Source organism: Embiotoca jacksoni, unplaced genomic scaffold (assembly GCF_022577435.1).
Source record: "Embiotoca jacksoni isolate LCO1_2020_lvr unplaced genomic scaffold, fEmbJac1.0.p SCAF_18, whole genome shotgun sequence".
NCBI classification, from domain to species: domain Eukaryota; kingdom Metazoa; phylum Chordata; class Actinopteri; family Embiotocidae; genus Embiotoca; species Embiotoca jacksoni.
The window spans coordinates 3813759-3829060 of NW_027185318.1; the positions used below are offsets into that span (position 1 = coordinate 3813759).

Here is a 15302-nt window from a genome sequence, read left to right on the forward strand (position 1 = left end):
TCTTGGATGCAATAATTATTCCATCAGCCAGCAGTGTGTTCCCTGATTGTGCTCTTGGGCTGTCGCTGCAGGGGGTGTACAGTGGAGAGGGAGTGTTGAGCAGAAGAAGAGGGGGGAGGGTGGGGGGGTTGTCAGTCCAGGATGTAGGGAAAGAGGGAGGGGAGGGAAGGGGAGTGGAGGGGGGCTGTGTTTTTGGCAGCAGCCCACCCAGTCCTGTCCATAGGAGCCCAGAACAGGACTAATGAGCTCAGGCTGGCCTCTGAGGAGACTGCTGCTCCCGAGGACACACAGGGATCTGTTCCTTTTCCCTCTTTCACTTTGTTTCACATGTTCTGTCTCTTTTCCTAAAACTCCTCGGTCTCCAAATTTCTCACGTTTTCTTCTTTTCCTCCACTTTTCTTTACTTCTCTGTGGCAATCTTTGTGTTGACAAGCACCTCTTTGTCTTCCCTGTATTTCTCTGAAATCTCACTGCTTGAGTGAAAACCCTTTGAGTGCATTTGAATTTCCTCGGGGTATTACTTTCCTCGCTGACCTTGAATTACTGATTGTGGGCTGAGTGTTAGCTGATCCAGAGCGATGCCATACCTGGAACCACTCTAAGTCTGGCCAGATTCCCTGCAGGCCAGCCGGGGATATTGGTGCTGTCCTGTAAGTTGCAGGAGTTTAGACAGTGCATGGGCTCTGGGAGACAAGGGGCCGTGATATCGGTGGATTTTAATTAGAGGAATGTCAAAAAAGCTGGGCTCAGTTACAGCAGTGGGCTCTGTTGGGTGCCAGCACAGCAGAAGGGCCGTGTGTCTATCTAGATATCACTAAAGTAAAGGGAAGAGTTGATTTTACCTACCTGCCTCTCATCTAATGGAGCTGCCCCACCTGTATACAATGATCAAAACTCTATTATGCTCTGTCACTGACCTAAAATGATTGGTGAGCATCCTCTGTCATAATCGCTTAGCTTTTGTTGCAGAGATGGACTTGATTGTATCCCAGAGGGTCTTCACATGTCATGTCCATCACAGTTTCTTTTCCTGTTTGATCAAGATAAATGCATGTATTTGCAGGGGCTCTCTGCTTTGGCAGCTTATTTGGTCTTCAACAGGCAAAACAAAATATTTGGCTGGCAATCACTTGTCTTATAGTGTTGCAGTTTCTGTATGAAAACATCAAGGTTTCAGAGAAGTCCACCATTTCTCACTGAAGTCGAGGCCTGAAGCAATATCTTGGATTGGGAGTAGGAGATAGGAGTTGGATGAAAAGTATTTTTAGTGTGGAGAATTGTGGTGAGTGGTGTCACAGTGTGGTTCGCCTGCTGACTTTCTTTACTTTGGCAAACTGCAAGAAGATTGTTGACCTTTATGTTATATTGTCAGTGTGCGATTTCTAAAGGTTTTACAGCTGGCACTTAAAAATGTCAAGGCAAACATTTGAAATCAAAAAGCTCTCGGTTGGGCACCTCGCTGGAAAGAAACGTTACCTGAAAAAAAAGGATTTGCTTAAGTATGAACTTTCATGGCATGGTGGTTTTTATGAGTATAGCTTCACTTTAATGGTGTTTTTTTGTTTTCTTATTCCAGGGCAGCTCAGAAGCTGAATCTGTCCTCCAAGCGGAAGAAACACCAGCCCTCACTGCTCCACCCGCAGGAGCCCTCCATTTACCCGACCAACTTCAGCGGCATCCTGCAGGTGTCCCCGCCCCCCGCCCCGCCATGCCTGCTCCGAGCCGTGTCCAAAGTGAAAGAGAACCCAGGGATGGGAAAGGTGAGAACAGACACACAAAGAATAAAGTGTAACACTGCACAACAGACTGCCGGCATAAGCTACCATTCCCTGCCTACGCACACATGTAGACGCAGACCCCTGTTTGAGGGGGTGAATGCAGAGTGGCGACAGAGTGGTCCACAGGCAGCATGCCGTCTGGTCCAGTCCATGCAGATGCAGTCAGATAAGCCTGCTGGAATGTCATGAATTCACTCAGTTTGTGAGACCAGCATTCCTCGCTCTGGACACAGAAACCCTGGAAAGAAATAACAACTGTAATTCACCAGTCTGCGGTCCTGTTAAGAGCAGGATTTCTAATTCCATTTTAGGTACATTTGAGGTACATCGTGCGATAATGAAAATCAGGCTGGCAGCAATAGGACAGTCATTAAACAAAGCTGTATAAACACATCGCTCTTCCTTTGTGGTTTATTGGGTATTGTTTGTCTGAGCTGGCGTCCTGTATTTATAAAGCAGAAGAAGTCCCCTAACAAGATTAGATCCCACCTGGATAGGAAGTGCTCGCTTCTGCTGCCAGGTATCCAGACGGTTGAAATTTTGCCACATATTGTAAATCTACCATTTACATGCGGGCTTCATAAAAAAAAAACTGTTATTAACAAGACTCCTCAAGCCCACACCTGACATATACTGTAGATCTGTTCAGCTAAAGGGGCTGGTTTTAAAGGGGAAAGCAGGATTTATGATATTGTTCCAAGCCTATGAGGACAGATTTCCAGGTTTTCTTATTGTAAAGCAAATACATCAATGTGATTTCTCTCTTCCTTTCTCCCTGTCTCTCTTTTTAAATCAGGGTAGAAATAACCTTTTCAGTTGCCTACATCGCTTTCACTTTGCCTGCTTATGTTTCATATTAATTCAACTGAAGACTTCGATGAATGTCTTGTTTCCATCAGGCGTATGTGGGTCACTTCCACTTCACTTTTGACCTAGACACAGTTCTTTCAGGTATAGACAGCGGTGTGGGCGGAGTAATGCCACCATACACTAATGGATTTTGTGAGGGATCAAGGGACAGGGAAACAGAGGCCATTAGCATGGAGTCCGGGTGTGAAAATACTGCAGCCAATCCTCCGTGACCTCCAGTGTCTGATCTCTGCCAACATAAATAAAACGGAGACATTAGTTCGCCTGGTAGCCTCTAACTCGTAGACAGACACACAGCAGTCGTATGTAGGGTTTAAATGTCATAGCAAATGTAATTTACTCAACATATGCACACGTCAGTCACGATAACAGCCCTCTGCGGAGTATAAAGAGAGTTTGCACTTGGCCTGAGGAATCCGAGATGAATTCACTCACTGAAAGAAAGGGATTTCCAGTCACATTGTTTCAGAGTGCTGGAGCCTGGATCTATTCTCTTGCAATATTTATATACTAGTCAGGGGAAGAATAGGCCTTTTGTGGGGGCGTGAAGATGGTGGAGAGTTCCAGGCTGGGCAAAACAATCTTCTGTGAAAAGGGGAAGGGAGTTAGCTGTATTTTAAGGTTTTCATTTCAGCTTGTGAGGCATCATAGACGCTTTTTCAAGAAGCTTTAAAATGGCTCAGGATTGAGTTCCCTATCACACACACGGCAGCATATAGAAACTAGTCAGTTGATGTAATGCTAGGTGTAACACTAAACACTCTAAACATATCCCAAGTGCCGTTTCTGTCCCCTGTCGGTCACACATATACTCTCACAGAGCCTTCAGAGAAATAGAAGTGGCACATATCTGACCATCAGATTGTAAAGCAGTCTGTCAGGGTTTTAAAAGCAGGTGATGGTAAATGGGGGTTTTGTACAGACTCACACACAAACCACACAGAGTGTATCTCTGGAGCATTGGAGAGGCAGGAAATGGTAACATTTCTCTGCTATTGTTTGTAAGGTGGTGCAACAATACACAACTCACATAATGACTTCCCTCCTGTTACCACGGCAATAGCATTAGACATGAATGGGCTTGTCAGAGCAGTGCTGAATCAACACCTTTAGTTATTAATCTGTCCTCCAATTTAGCATAAAAGGCTGACAAGATGACCTGTGGAGTGTGTTCAGACTGTGAGCTCACTTCATGAATGTCAAGCCCCAGAATGCAACAGGGTAGGTCTCCAGCTTTTTTTTAATGTGGAGCAGGCATTTTCCAGGAAGAAAAGGAGAAGGAGCAGAGAGAGTAGGTGGGATAAGAGGGGGGGGCCATATGCTCCTGCACTCTCATGCTGCTGAGCGGCTCCTGGTCCAGGAAAATAACGTCTAGTGGGATAATCCCCCAGCAGGGTGCTCCACACACACACACACACACACACACACACACACACACACACACACACACACACACACACACACACACACACACACACACACACACACACCAATTTCCACTGTTTTCAGCTGTGACTTTCAATACTCACCTTGCCACATTTTACCATTAGGCAGTGTGTTGACCCATCGAGTTTGCAAGTCAATGTGAGACTAGTGTTTCCATGGTAACCTTCGGTGTCCATCAGCTCTGACAAAGTGGACGTGATGTTAATGCAAAATGCTGAAGGACCTTCTCAGTTTGCAACTTATATACTGGTTATAAACTGCCATCCATACATTTCTCCTCTTCCCTTTGTGCATTGGTAGTAAACAATTTTAAACTGAGCCTCATTTTTTTTCCTCCTCTGTGCTGAACCTGAAAAATAAATTCTTAAATCTCTTTGCTGACTCCATCTGCCCCTTTGTCATGTTTTGTGCCTTCGCACTCGCTAATCCTCCCTTTTCTCCCCATTCTCTCTCTGCGTATCTGTCTCGCTCTGGGGTTTAGGTGAAAGTGATGATGCGTATCTGTCCATCTCTGGAGGCTGCCGACTCTTCAGAGTCTCAGTCCTTCCTGAAAGTAGACAGCAGAAAGAAGCAGCTGACTCTCTATGACCCCGCGTCCAGCCCACACTCCGGCTCAGGGCACAGGAGGTCTGCCACTGTGGCCGTCCCAAAGATATTTGCCTTCGATGCTGTTTTTACCCAGGATGCCTCACAAGTAAGGGCCACTGTGTGTGTTCTTGTGTGTATGTATAGTTTTTTTTTTTTTTTTTTAAAGGTGTTGTGTGGGAATTCAGCCTCTCAAGGGCAAAAGGACGTCTTCATGCCGGCAGGGTGTGACCAGGGGCTTAGAGGAAAAATGCTTGTCTTGGGTCAGGGGGCATTCTTACCAGTGTGGGCCTAACAGCTGGGCCTTTTAAGCCTCCTGAGGAATGACTTGAATCCACTCCACTTATATCTAACCTCTCCTTTCATAGAACAGCTATATCTAACCTCAGCCCTCTGCAGCAAACAGCAGGCATATCCACTGACATCAAAGACAAAGGGCAGCTATATGTTTACTGCATTGTATCTTCGGATGGGTCCAGTTTCACTGTCTCCACAGGTTAAGACAAACACCCGTCTTTTTAATGGAATAATTGGCTGTTACTTGCAGCAAAATTTAAAGAAAATCTGAGGTCAAGTATTTAATGCATTTCCCCGTAGTGCGGTAAACTCTAAATAGCTATAAGAGCAGAGGAGGTTGTCATCACTGGTGTAGGATGCATTTCCATAACAGTGGGAACCTCAGATCTTGTATCATACCACCTACTTAGAGCAATTATTTTCCCTCAGTAAGCTGCTGATTGCTGAAGCCTAAATGTTTCTGCTGCAGAGCCGAAGCCAAGCTGCTGGATTGTGCCGCTGGGACAGCACTGCTGGTGGCTAACAGTAACAGCAAGCTGTTCTGCTGTTAGTGGTCTTGTTTGCTGTGTGATGTATGGGAAAGGGGCCTGTGCTGCAGAAGCCTCGCCCCAGAGGACCCATGCTGAAACACATTGCAAAAACTAGCCACACATTACAGCACATGCAAACACACACACACACACCCCTGAGTGATGAAAAATACTGAAACCATGAATGTGATTTGGTGTAACCGATGCCAAATAACGGATAGTATTTAAGGATTCATTGTTCTCAGTTTGCCTGTTTTACAGTGCTTCTTGGATGTTGCTGAATTGTAAATTGACAGTGAGGGGGCTGCTTCTGTTTTTCACAGGCTGAGGTGTGCTCAGGGACTGTGGCTGAGGTCATCCAGTCCGTGGTGAATGGTGCAGACGGTTGCATCTTCTGCTTCGGTCAAGTCAAGCTCGGTAAGATCCTCCACTGGCTACAGATTAGACAAGTGCCTTTGTTAGCCAAGGAAAACTCTCATTGCTCTTTGTTAGCTACACTTGATGTCCACAATTGGCTTAGCGGTGCACTGGGTTGAGTCAAGGAATGGGAGATTGGAGGAAAAGGAACGGGTAGTGAGTCTTGGGGTGGGGGTGGGGGTGAGGGGTTGAAGTGCTGCGTCCAGGCTTCAGGGCTCAGTCTGTAATTAAAATCTTAGTAATTGGCCTGGCCAGTGATTGTAGTGCTTTCCTCATGCTGCTGGTTCCACGTGCAATAATTCTTCACTGAGTAACTGCTTCTGGAAGAGGTCCTTGGATTAGCATTTGATTTTTATTTGCCATGTACCTCTGATCCCCCACGTCAGCCATTATTTTTTTTTTTCATCATCAGTTGTTAAACACAATAACGCTCAGAAAATATCCGGTCAGTGTCTATTTCTTTGTGAACCTTCTGCCCGTTCCAGGCAGCTCGATGAAAGAAGTAATTTTAGTTTGAACATATAGTGAGTGTAGCTGGCTTCCAGACACAAGGCAATATTTCCATTTCCATCCTCCTCTGCCTTTTACACATCCCCAGGCAAGACATACACCATGATTGGCAAAGACGGCTCCACTCAGAGCCTCGGCATTGTGCCCTGTGCCATTTCCTGGCTCTTCAAGCTCATCAACGAGCGCAAGGAGAAGACGGGCACGCGCTTCTCGGTCCGCGTGTCTGCCGTGGAAATCTTTGGAAAAGACGAGGAGCTGAAGGACTTGCTGTCTGAGGTGTCGACAGGCAGCCTGCAGGAGGGCCAGTCCCCGGGAATCCACCTGAGAGAGGATCCCATCTGTGGCACTCAGGTGAGAAGCATTCCATCGCTCATATTTTTTCTTTGTTCGCTGATCCTTTCTTTCTCCCTGCGGGTTATAATGTATTAGTCTGTCTGAGTATTGATCTTTTTCTGTCTGTGATCTACTTCCTCTACTCCCAAAGATGTTTAAACTTCTTGTGAGTGCATGTGTTTTTTTTTTTTTATCTCCCAGGACTTCCTAGTTGTTCTTGCTCTGCCCGCTCCTGAAATCTTTGCTTTATATTTCTACCAAACCCATCTGTGCTATCGATGGCTTTCTTCTTACCTTTGTATCGACTCTCCTGTCAGCATCCATAAGCATCTATTACCCATGTGTTAGCGTTAGCCCTCTACGGGGCAATAGAAGTATTATTGGGGGATGGTGGACGACTGTAGGGTTTGAAGGCACTCACAGGTGTTGCTGTCAGATGTTGTTTTTTGGGGATATGTACGGACTCCAACTTCAAAGGCTGTGCACTTCTGTGAAGCTCCTTCTTGCTCTGCTGCTCAGCAGCCACGCGTGGGCTCCCTTCATGATGCCCCCCCGCCTTCTCTGTCTCCCTCCTATCCCCCCCCCCCCTTTCTTTCTGTATCCCATCACCATCATCACATCATGGTGAAGGAAGTGCCCCTGCCTCCTGCTCCACCATTACCTCTCCTAATCCTCCTCCCTCTGTGTGCATATCTGCTGTTTTAATTGCCCCCGAGACCCAATCTAATGGGCAAGAAATGTGGGCCGGGGTCCAATTAACTGGCTCCCCTCTCTTCCACCGGTATCCTTTTCACATCCATCCTCTTTCTCAAGCCCTGTGTGGCCTCTTTTGCTAACCCTAACCCTGCTGTCTGTCTCTTCCTTCCCCCCCTAGCTCCAGAATCAGAGCGAGCTTCGTGCACCGACCGCTGACAAAGCCGCCTTCTTCCTGGATGCAGCCATCGCCGCACGCAGCACCAGCAGACCAAATGCTGATGAGGACGAGAGGCGCAACTCCCACATGCTGTTCACGCTGCACATCTACCAGTACCGCATGGAGAAGAGCGGCAAAGGCGGAAGTTAGTATTACTACGTTACTACTGCTCTGGAGCTACAAGTTGTCACCACACATTTTCGAACTATATGTTTGAAGTCTCTGTTCTGCCACACAGTAATCAGTTAGTATGCATATAGTTGGAAAAGTCCAAATCAATGTGAGAAGCCTGGCTGACTGGACTTTAAACGTTTTGCTACTGCTGTAGGAATAACATCAGTCACCCACATAACAACATGTAACTCTATGATTTTTTTTTACAATGACAGCCAGGTTGCTAAAGCTGCATTTTGAATCATTAGAAGAAAAGTGTTGTTTCTGATTGTCAGTGGATTCTTTTGTTTTTATGTCTATATCAATGGAGACTCCTTGTTACCATGGGTTACTCATCTGGTAGGAGTGAAACAGTCTGGGTGCAATTTGAATCATTTCAATGTTGTAATCTTACTCATAAATGAGCCAGATGGCTCCGACAGAGCTGTGCCTCGCCTGCCATCATGGCACTGTGCGTGAAGAGCGAAGTTCAGAGAGGGAGTGTCTGTGCTTGCCTCACCTGGTTCTTCTTCTGCTGTTGGCATAGTGTCAGGCGGACGGAGCAGGCTGCACCTCATCGATTTGGGGAGCTGTGAAAAGGTCCTGAGCAAGAGCAGAGACGGAGGGGGAGGCCTGTGTCTTTCCCTGAACGCACTGGGAAATGTCATCATGGCTTTAGCAAATGGAGCGAAACATGTACCTTACAAGTAAGAAAACCACTATTAGTTTTACTGTCGGTTTTATCGACTTGTTGTATCTACTGTTAATTATTTCAGGCATGTCACTGCATGTGGCGTCAACCGTACAGGTTTGCTGTGTGACTATTTATTTCGCTTGTTTAGTTAGCCTCACATAAGACCTTACTTGGTGTTGCACGAGATTATATTGCAATTAATCAGGTATGAAAAGATTAAAGACTTGTCATATGGGAGTGTTTTTCGGCATAGAGAATTCAAAACATATTCCACTGGAGACATGCCAGCTATATCTTTAGCAGTGGGTTTTAACATATTACAAAGTTGTTTGTTAATGACAGTGTGAATGCTTTCTGTAGGGACAGCAAACTGACCATGCTGTTGAGGGAGTCCCTCGGCAACATCAACTGCAGAACCACAATGATTGCCCACATCTCCGACTGCCCGGCCAACTATGCTGACTCACTCACCACCATCCAGCTGGCATCCCGCATCCACCGCATGAGGAAGAAGAAATCTAAGGTAGACTGATGAACTCATTAGCACTGATTATGTGTTTAAATGTATGCAGTAATAAACTAACATTGTATGAAAATCCAGTAACAGCAAGTAATGTAATCTTGCAATTTAAATCAGGCATTTAACAACTTATTTTATTGCTTATAACTCATTGTTATTAATTATTTATAAATGATAAATGCAGCTTAATTGTTATTTTACATCATATTTAAGTGTTTCAAGTATAGTAATTATATTCCCAATGTGCATTTGCAACTACATTCATCATAAATCGTAACATGATTTAAGTCCCTAAATTGTTCTTCCTTCTGTAATTTTGGAGCTATTAAGTGAATGAATGTGTTAATGCCTCTGCAAATGAAATATTATTAGTGCGGTAACTCAGAGCTAGTTTTTTCTCAGCTCCTCACATAATCATGTAATCAATACCACTTCTTAAGGAAGTGTGTAATGCATTCCCATGGATTAGAGAAATATATGCTCCAGATAATTAGCTGGAATGACAGCATGTATTTATTTTGGTCCTGGTCCCAGTGGTGATTATAATGCAGTCCACATACAGCAATTTGTATTACTGACATTAATTTCTGTGTGACTATTGATGTGCACTTTTAACCTTTAGATAAATATTGACTGGTAACGTCATAGAAATTAATATTTGCCCTAAATTGATTCTTACAATGAAATTAAGATAATAATCTACTATAAATTATGAGGGTTACAATGGTTTTGTAAAATGGGAATACTGTTAGATTAACATCTGAAGAAGATAAAACCACATTACTGTCATCACTTAATGAGGTAATTTCAAATGCAAAAAGACTAATGTCTCCTCCATTTGAACTCTGCTGTGCAGTATGCATCCAGTTCATCTGGGGGGGAAAGTTCCTGTGAGGAAGGCAGGATCCGCCGGCCACCCCACCTCAGGCCCTTCCACCCTCGGACAGTAGCCCTGGACCCAGACCTGCCCTCCCTGCTCAGTGACCCAGACTACTCCTCCAGTAGTGAACAGTCTTGTGATACTGTTATCTACGTGGGCCCCGGGGGAACTGCAATCTCAGACAGGGAGCTTAGTGACAACGAAGGCCCACCAGCCTTCGTTCCGATTATCCCTTCCCTTAACAGGAAGAAGTCTACAAAAGACGGCCCCCTGGACAGAGACCAGTTCTTTAAATGCAACACATTTGCTGAACTGCAGGAGAGGCTGGAGTGTATAGATGGCAGTGAAGAACCCACTGCCTTTGTTGGAGAGGACAAGCGAAACCAGGCTAGCCCCAAGACCGACAAATCTAAGGAGAGCCCAGGCTCTGTTTCACCAAAGATTGTAGCAAATACTTCCTACAACCAAGAGGGCGTCTCAACCAAACAATCTCCCAAATCTGTCCCCACGCAGCCATCCTGCAGCCCCAACGCTAAGTCTAAAGTGGACAATGCCAAGAGGCAATGCATACCTGCAGAGAGCGTTCAAAATATATGCAGAACCAGCGCTGATGGTGAGAAGGTCTTGGCTTCAGAGACCCAGGTTAGTACAAACAGACTGGCAGGTGCTACAGTGCCAACCTCTGAGCCTGTGGTGAGGGAGAAGGTCTACTTCAACAAGAAATCCTTGCCAAAGCCGGCCCCGCCTCCCTTACAGCAGAGAGAAAATGCAGACATTGAAGAAAGATCCAGCACCAGAATGCCACCTGTGGGAATGAGCCACCAAGCTGTGAAAAGAAGGGATCCCTGCACTCCCCATTTGCTCAGAGGTCCGGTGGAGGTGTGCCAGGTGCGCTCCACCTTGAGGGAAAGATGTCTGGATCGGGACATCCTTAGAGCTACCGTCACCCTGCAGCAGCCTGTGGAGCTGAATGGAGAGGATGAGCTGGTGTTCACTGTGGTGGAGGAGCTGTCGATAGGCAGTCTTGTTGATAGGGGTCGGCCATCAAGCATCATCAGCTTTAACAGTGACTGCTCCCTTCAGGCCCTGGCCTCTGGTTCCCGACCTGTCAGCATCATCAGCAGCATCAATGATGAATTTGACGCCTACACCTCAGCCGTGGGAGGATCAGAGGTGAACATTGCGGTGGTCACACCCCTTCAGGATGGAGCAATGGAGTGTATAGACAGCAGGGGTTCATCTATTAGCTCCTGGCTGAGTGAGGTCAGTGTCTGCACTTTGGAAAGTGAAGGGGCTCATTCGACAGACGTCTTCCTTCCACAGGCCAAACACATGGGACCAGAGGCAACCTTTTACTTCGATTCCCTGGACATGTTTCATTGCGTGTCCTCTCCTAGGGATGCCAAGAACTCGCTAAATGACAGTGGATTTAGTTTTTCGGAACTAGACAGTGACAGTGCTGCCTCAAGCAAACTATCGTTGACAAAGTGCCCCCCATCACCGGAATCAGCTAAAGGCTCCCTCAGATTCACATCTAAAATAACTAAAGCTCACTCGCTTAGCTCCTCCCCACTTTCACAGGGCCCCTCCATAGTCCACTCCAGTCTTCCCAGGAAGATTAAACCTACCTCATCCATCTCCCATAGTAGCAGCAGCAGTAGCAGCAGCAGAGACCCACCAAGGCAAGAGGTGAAGCAGGAGAATCCTTGGCAGCGCGTCGACAACCACTCAGAACCTCAGTTTTCTGACTCCAGCAGCACCAGCAAATTTCTCAGAACCCCACCCAGTGGCATCCCTTCCAGCAAAACACCCAACAACAGCAACAGTGTACCTCGCCCACCCAAGGTGCAGGGGTCTACCTCATCCCAGAGGGTGGTCGATGGCTGTGAGAAGTCAGCCAGTAAGACTCCACCCAGCAAAATGCCTCAGCTGAGACGAGGTGCCACCACCCTGGGAACAGTGCCCGTCATCCATTCCTCCACGGACTACAAGGGAACCCAAGATATCATTGGATCTACCACAAGCCTTAAATTCTCCTCTCTGGGGAAAAACAATAAGGCTAACTCTCAGAAAGCGAGCAATCTCCCTAAACCTGGCTGCACCTCGCCTCCTCCCCCTCCAGTAAGAAAGTCCAGTCTTGACCATAAGACTAAAACCCTGCTGCCCCAAAGTGCCTTAAAGTCAGCATATTGGGAGGCAGGGAGGACCTCCGGAGCAAGGGCAGCTGTATCAGAGGATGAGCTTGAGGTACGTCACAGAGTAGACTCTGCCAGTTTCAAAACCGCCAGCCTCAACACAGCCAAAGTTACGTCCAGCCTGAAGGCCAAAGGGCAGAGAGAGGCTGGGCAGCATTATGGCAGTCAAATGTCGCTGGAAAGGTGTGAAAGCGTGTCCTTGTCTGGTTCCAGGGCTGCGCTTAGTAGGGAGAATAGCGGGGCAAGTCTGGGGAGCAGCAGCAGCAAATCCAACAAGTCCATTCCAAGATTTGGTATTCCTAATTCATCCAGCTCTCCTATAGCTACCTGCCCATCTTCCCCAAGTGTAGGAAATATTAGCAAACCTGGGCAGGTAAAAGCCTCTGTAAACCCCAGAGCATTAGGAGCAGCTGCTGGTAGCAAGGCACGATCTCTGTCAGCAAACAGCTCCAAGGGCCTGAGCTCCTCCACAAAGTCTTTGGCTGCTCCTGTTACCAGAAATACAAACGCCAACCTGCCTCCGTCAGGACGAACGTCAGCCCCTCGGACCACCGCTGCCGTCACCGCTAAACCCGGAAGAGCAACCATCATGGGCACAAAGCAGGCCATTAGGGCCGCAAACAGCCGTGTAAGCGAACTGGCCACGGGCAACATATCGGGCAAACACGTGAGAGCCTCAGTAGACTCGGACAGCGGGAACGACAGTGGGGTGAACGTTGGTGACGACCAATCCCCCATGGCCATGCTGCCCTCTCCATACAGTAAAATCACAGCACCCAGGCGGCCTCAACGCTACAGCAGCGGCCACGGCAGCGACAACAGCAGCGTGTTGAGCGGGGAGCTGCCTCCAGCGATGGGCCGCACAGCTCTGTTCTACCACAGCGGCGGCAGCAGCGGCTATGAAAGCATGATCCGAGACAGTGAAGCCACAGGCAGCGCCTCCTCTGCCCACGACTCGATGAGCGAGAGCGGGATTTCATCTTCAGGCAGAGCAAGGAGCTGCAAGTATCCCAAGAAGAGAGCAAATGGTGAGAAACTAATTTGGGTTTTGGGATTAGCGGTGCAGAAATAGGTAATATTCACCAGTATTAGCATATATAACATGCTGGTAATTGCAGTGCATGTGGCTTCTATCAAAGTGTTTTGCTGTGAAACTAGACGCATAGCACAAGAAATTAGTGCTCTCTCAAAGGAAATTAACCATAACTTTATGAATTCATTCTTATTACTCTCACAAATTGGTATTTCATTGGATTTTGCTCTCCTCCTGAATCAGCTGCATACATTATTCATACACATATGTGAAAATATAAGTGAATGCTTCGAACAAGATGACTTCGAACTGTGTTATGATCGAATAAGATAAATTGAACACGGTGACCTGGTCGAGGTCTTTGCATAGAGTATAACCATTTGAATTCACGTGTATAAAACAAATATTTTAAATGTATTCAAGCTGTGGATGTACAGAAGAGCAACACACGGAACCCTTATAAATATGCAATCACCACAACTCTGCCATCCTGTGAAAAGCCTTGCATCACTTTATATCTCAGAGTGGGGCTCATACATATTTTCCCACAGATCCCAGCAGATACTGTTATTGTATGCCATCATTGTAACTGGAGCCTGTCTAACCATGTGCATGCCTTTCTAGGCTTCCAGAGGAGGCGGCTGATCCCGGCACCCCTGCCGGACACCTCAACCCTGGGGAAGAAGGCGGTCACTGCAGGCCAGTGGGTGGATCTGCCTCCGATGTCTGGACCGCTGAAGGAGCCCTTCGAGATCAAGGTGTACGAGATCGATGATGTGGAACGTCTCCAAAGGCGGCGTCAGGAGGAAACCACAGAGGTGAGCAGACGGTCACTCCTGACTTTCTCCACACGGTGGTTCATGTTGCTGAACATGTTTTAGAAAATGTAATATCTGGGTCAAAGCCTTGTGAATCCCACTTGCTAAGCCTCAGCAATATTTTGCATGTGCAACACTGATGCCATGCATGCTCAAGATGTGCCACATTGACTTACGTTGTGGGAATTTCTTAGCTCCCTTCTTCCCAGTTTCTTTTTAAAGAGCAGGACAGGAATAATATGTCCCAGACGTCTGACCTTCAGTCAGCTCAGTGGCAAATCCTGGAGTTAAAATGTCTGATTCCCAGAGCTTGGAATTTTGGCAGCGTTCCTCCGCAATGTCAAGAGTTCAGGAGGCAATTACTGACGAGGGTTAATTGGTTTTAATATGAATGATGCCTCGGTTTACTGCTGACGATGGTGGTGGAAGTGTTATGGAGGCGTGTAAGAGGGAAAAAGAAGGTGTGATTAAAGAACTGGTCAGAGAATGTGTGAAGAACACAAGGAGGCCAGACACCACCCCAAATCTGCTCACCGCTGGCACTCATCACCGGCCGCCTGATGGCTTTTTATAGCTGGCTCCTTTTCTGTGGATCATTAACTTCTCCCACAAGTTTGGAGCAGCCAGAGATGGATATTTGAGAGAAGCTATTAAACCAGCTAAAGGTGGTAGTTTTGATTTACTTTCAATTAAGACGAAATTATCTTTAATCTCTCTCCCAGGCAGTCATCACTGCCTGAATGACAAGTAATTCATTGCATTTCCATGATTTTCCCTCATTTATGTCTACAGCATACTTGTATATTAAGATAGAGATCAAATACTGACAGTAAATGCCATTTATATAATACTCTTTTTGTCTTTTTCAACATGCTAACTTGGTTATTTCTTTTCCCCAATTTTGTCTTCAGCAACCATTCCAGGATGTGGACAAGGTGAGTTTGATTTTTACAGCGACTGACGTTAAATTGAAAGACTTTGTCATATTACTTTAAAGTTTGTATTTGATTGTACCTGGTTTCTGACCAAATGAAAAATTTCTACTATACTGTTTGACAGAAATTTTGTATTTGATATTTTACTTTTAACAATTATTTTTACTTTCCTACTCCGTGCCGTGCCACATTTGTTACTGTAATTAATCATCTCTCTGTCTTCCAGGGCCTGCTGTATTTTAACAGTAAGCTGAAGATACTGGAGAGAAGGCAACAGCAAGTGAGAGAACTGAAAGCAAAGCATCAAGTGTTGTTGGAGGAGCTGGAGGACACCAAGGCCCGACTGATGATGGACCCGAGCAAGTGGATAGGAGAGTGTAAGTAGCTGCTAATTT

At 46.4% G+C, this 15302-nt stretch overlaps 1 protein-coding gene across 2 annotated transcripts in view; it reads left to right on the forward strand.

Annotated features, from left to right (window-relative positions):
• The window catches only part of kif26ab (kinesin family member 26Ab), a 63839-nt gene that overhangs the window by 46391 nt on the left and 2146 nt on the right, over positions 1-15302 (forward strand). For both annotated transcript variants that reach the window (XM_069152184.1, XM_069152185.1), the window contains 11 exons: positions 1577-1760; positions 4576-4788; positions 5830-5923; positions 6522-6784; positions 7641-7824; positions 8380-8539; positions 8887-9049; positions 9903-13149; positions 13779-13972; positions 14884-14907; positions 15134-15284. In XM_069152184.1, the coding sequence (XP_069008285.1) occupies positions 1577-1760; positions 4576-4788; positions 5830-5923; positions 6522-6784; positions 7641-7824; positions 8380-8539; positions 8887-9049; positions 9903-13149; positions 13779-13972; positions 14884-14907; positions 15134-15284 (4877 nt within the window). The remainder of the gene's footprint in view (positions 1-1576; positions 1761-4575; positions 4789-5829; positions 5924-6521; positions 6785-7640; positions 7825-8379; positions 8540-8886; positions 9050-9902; positions 13150-13778; positions 13973-14883; positions 14908-15133; positions 15285-15302) is intronic.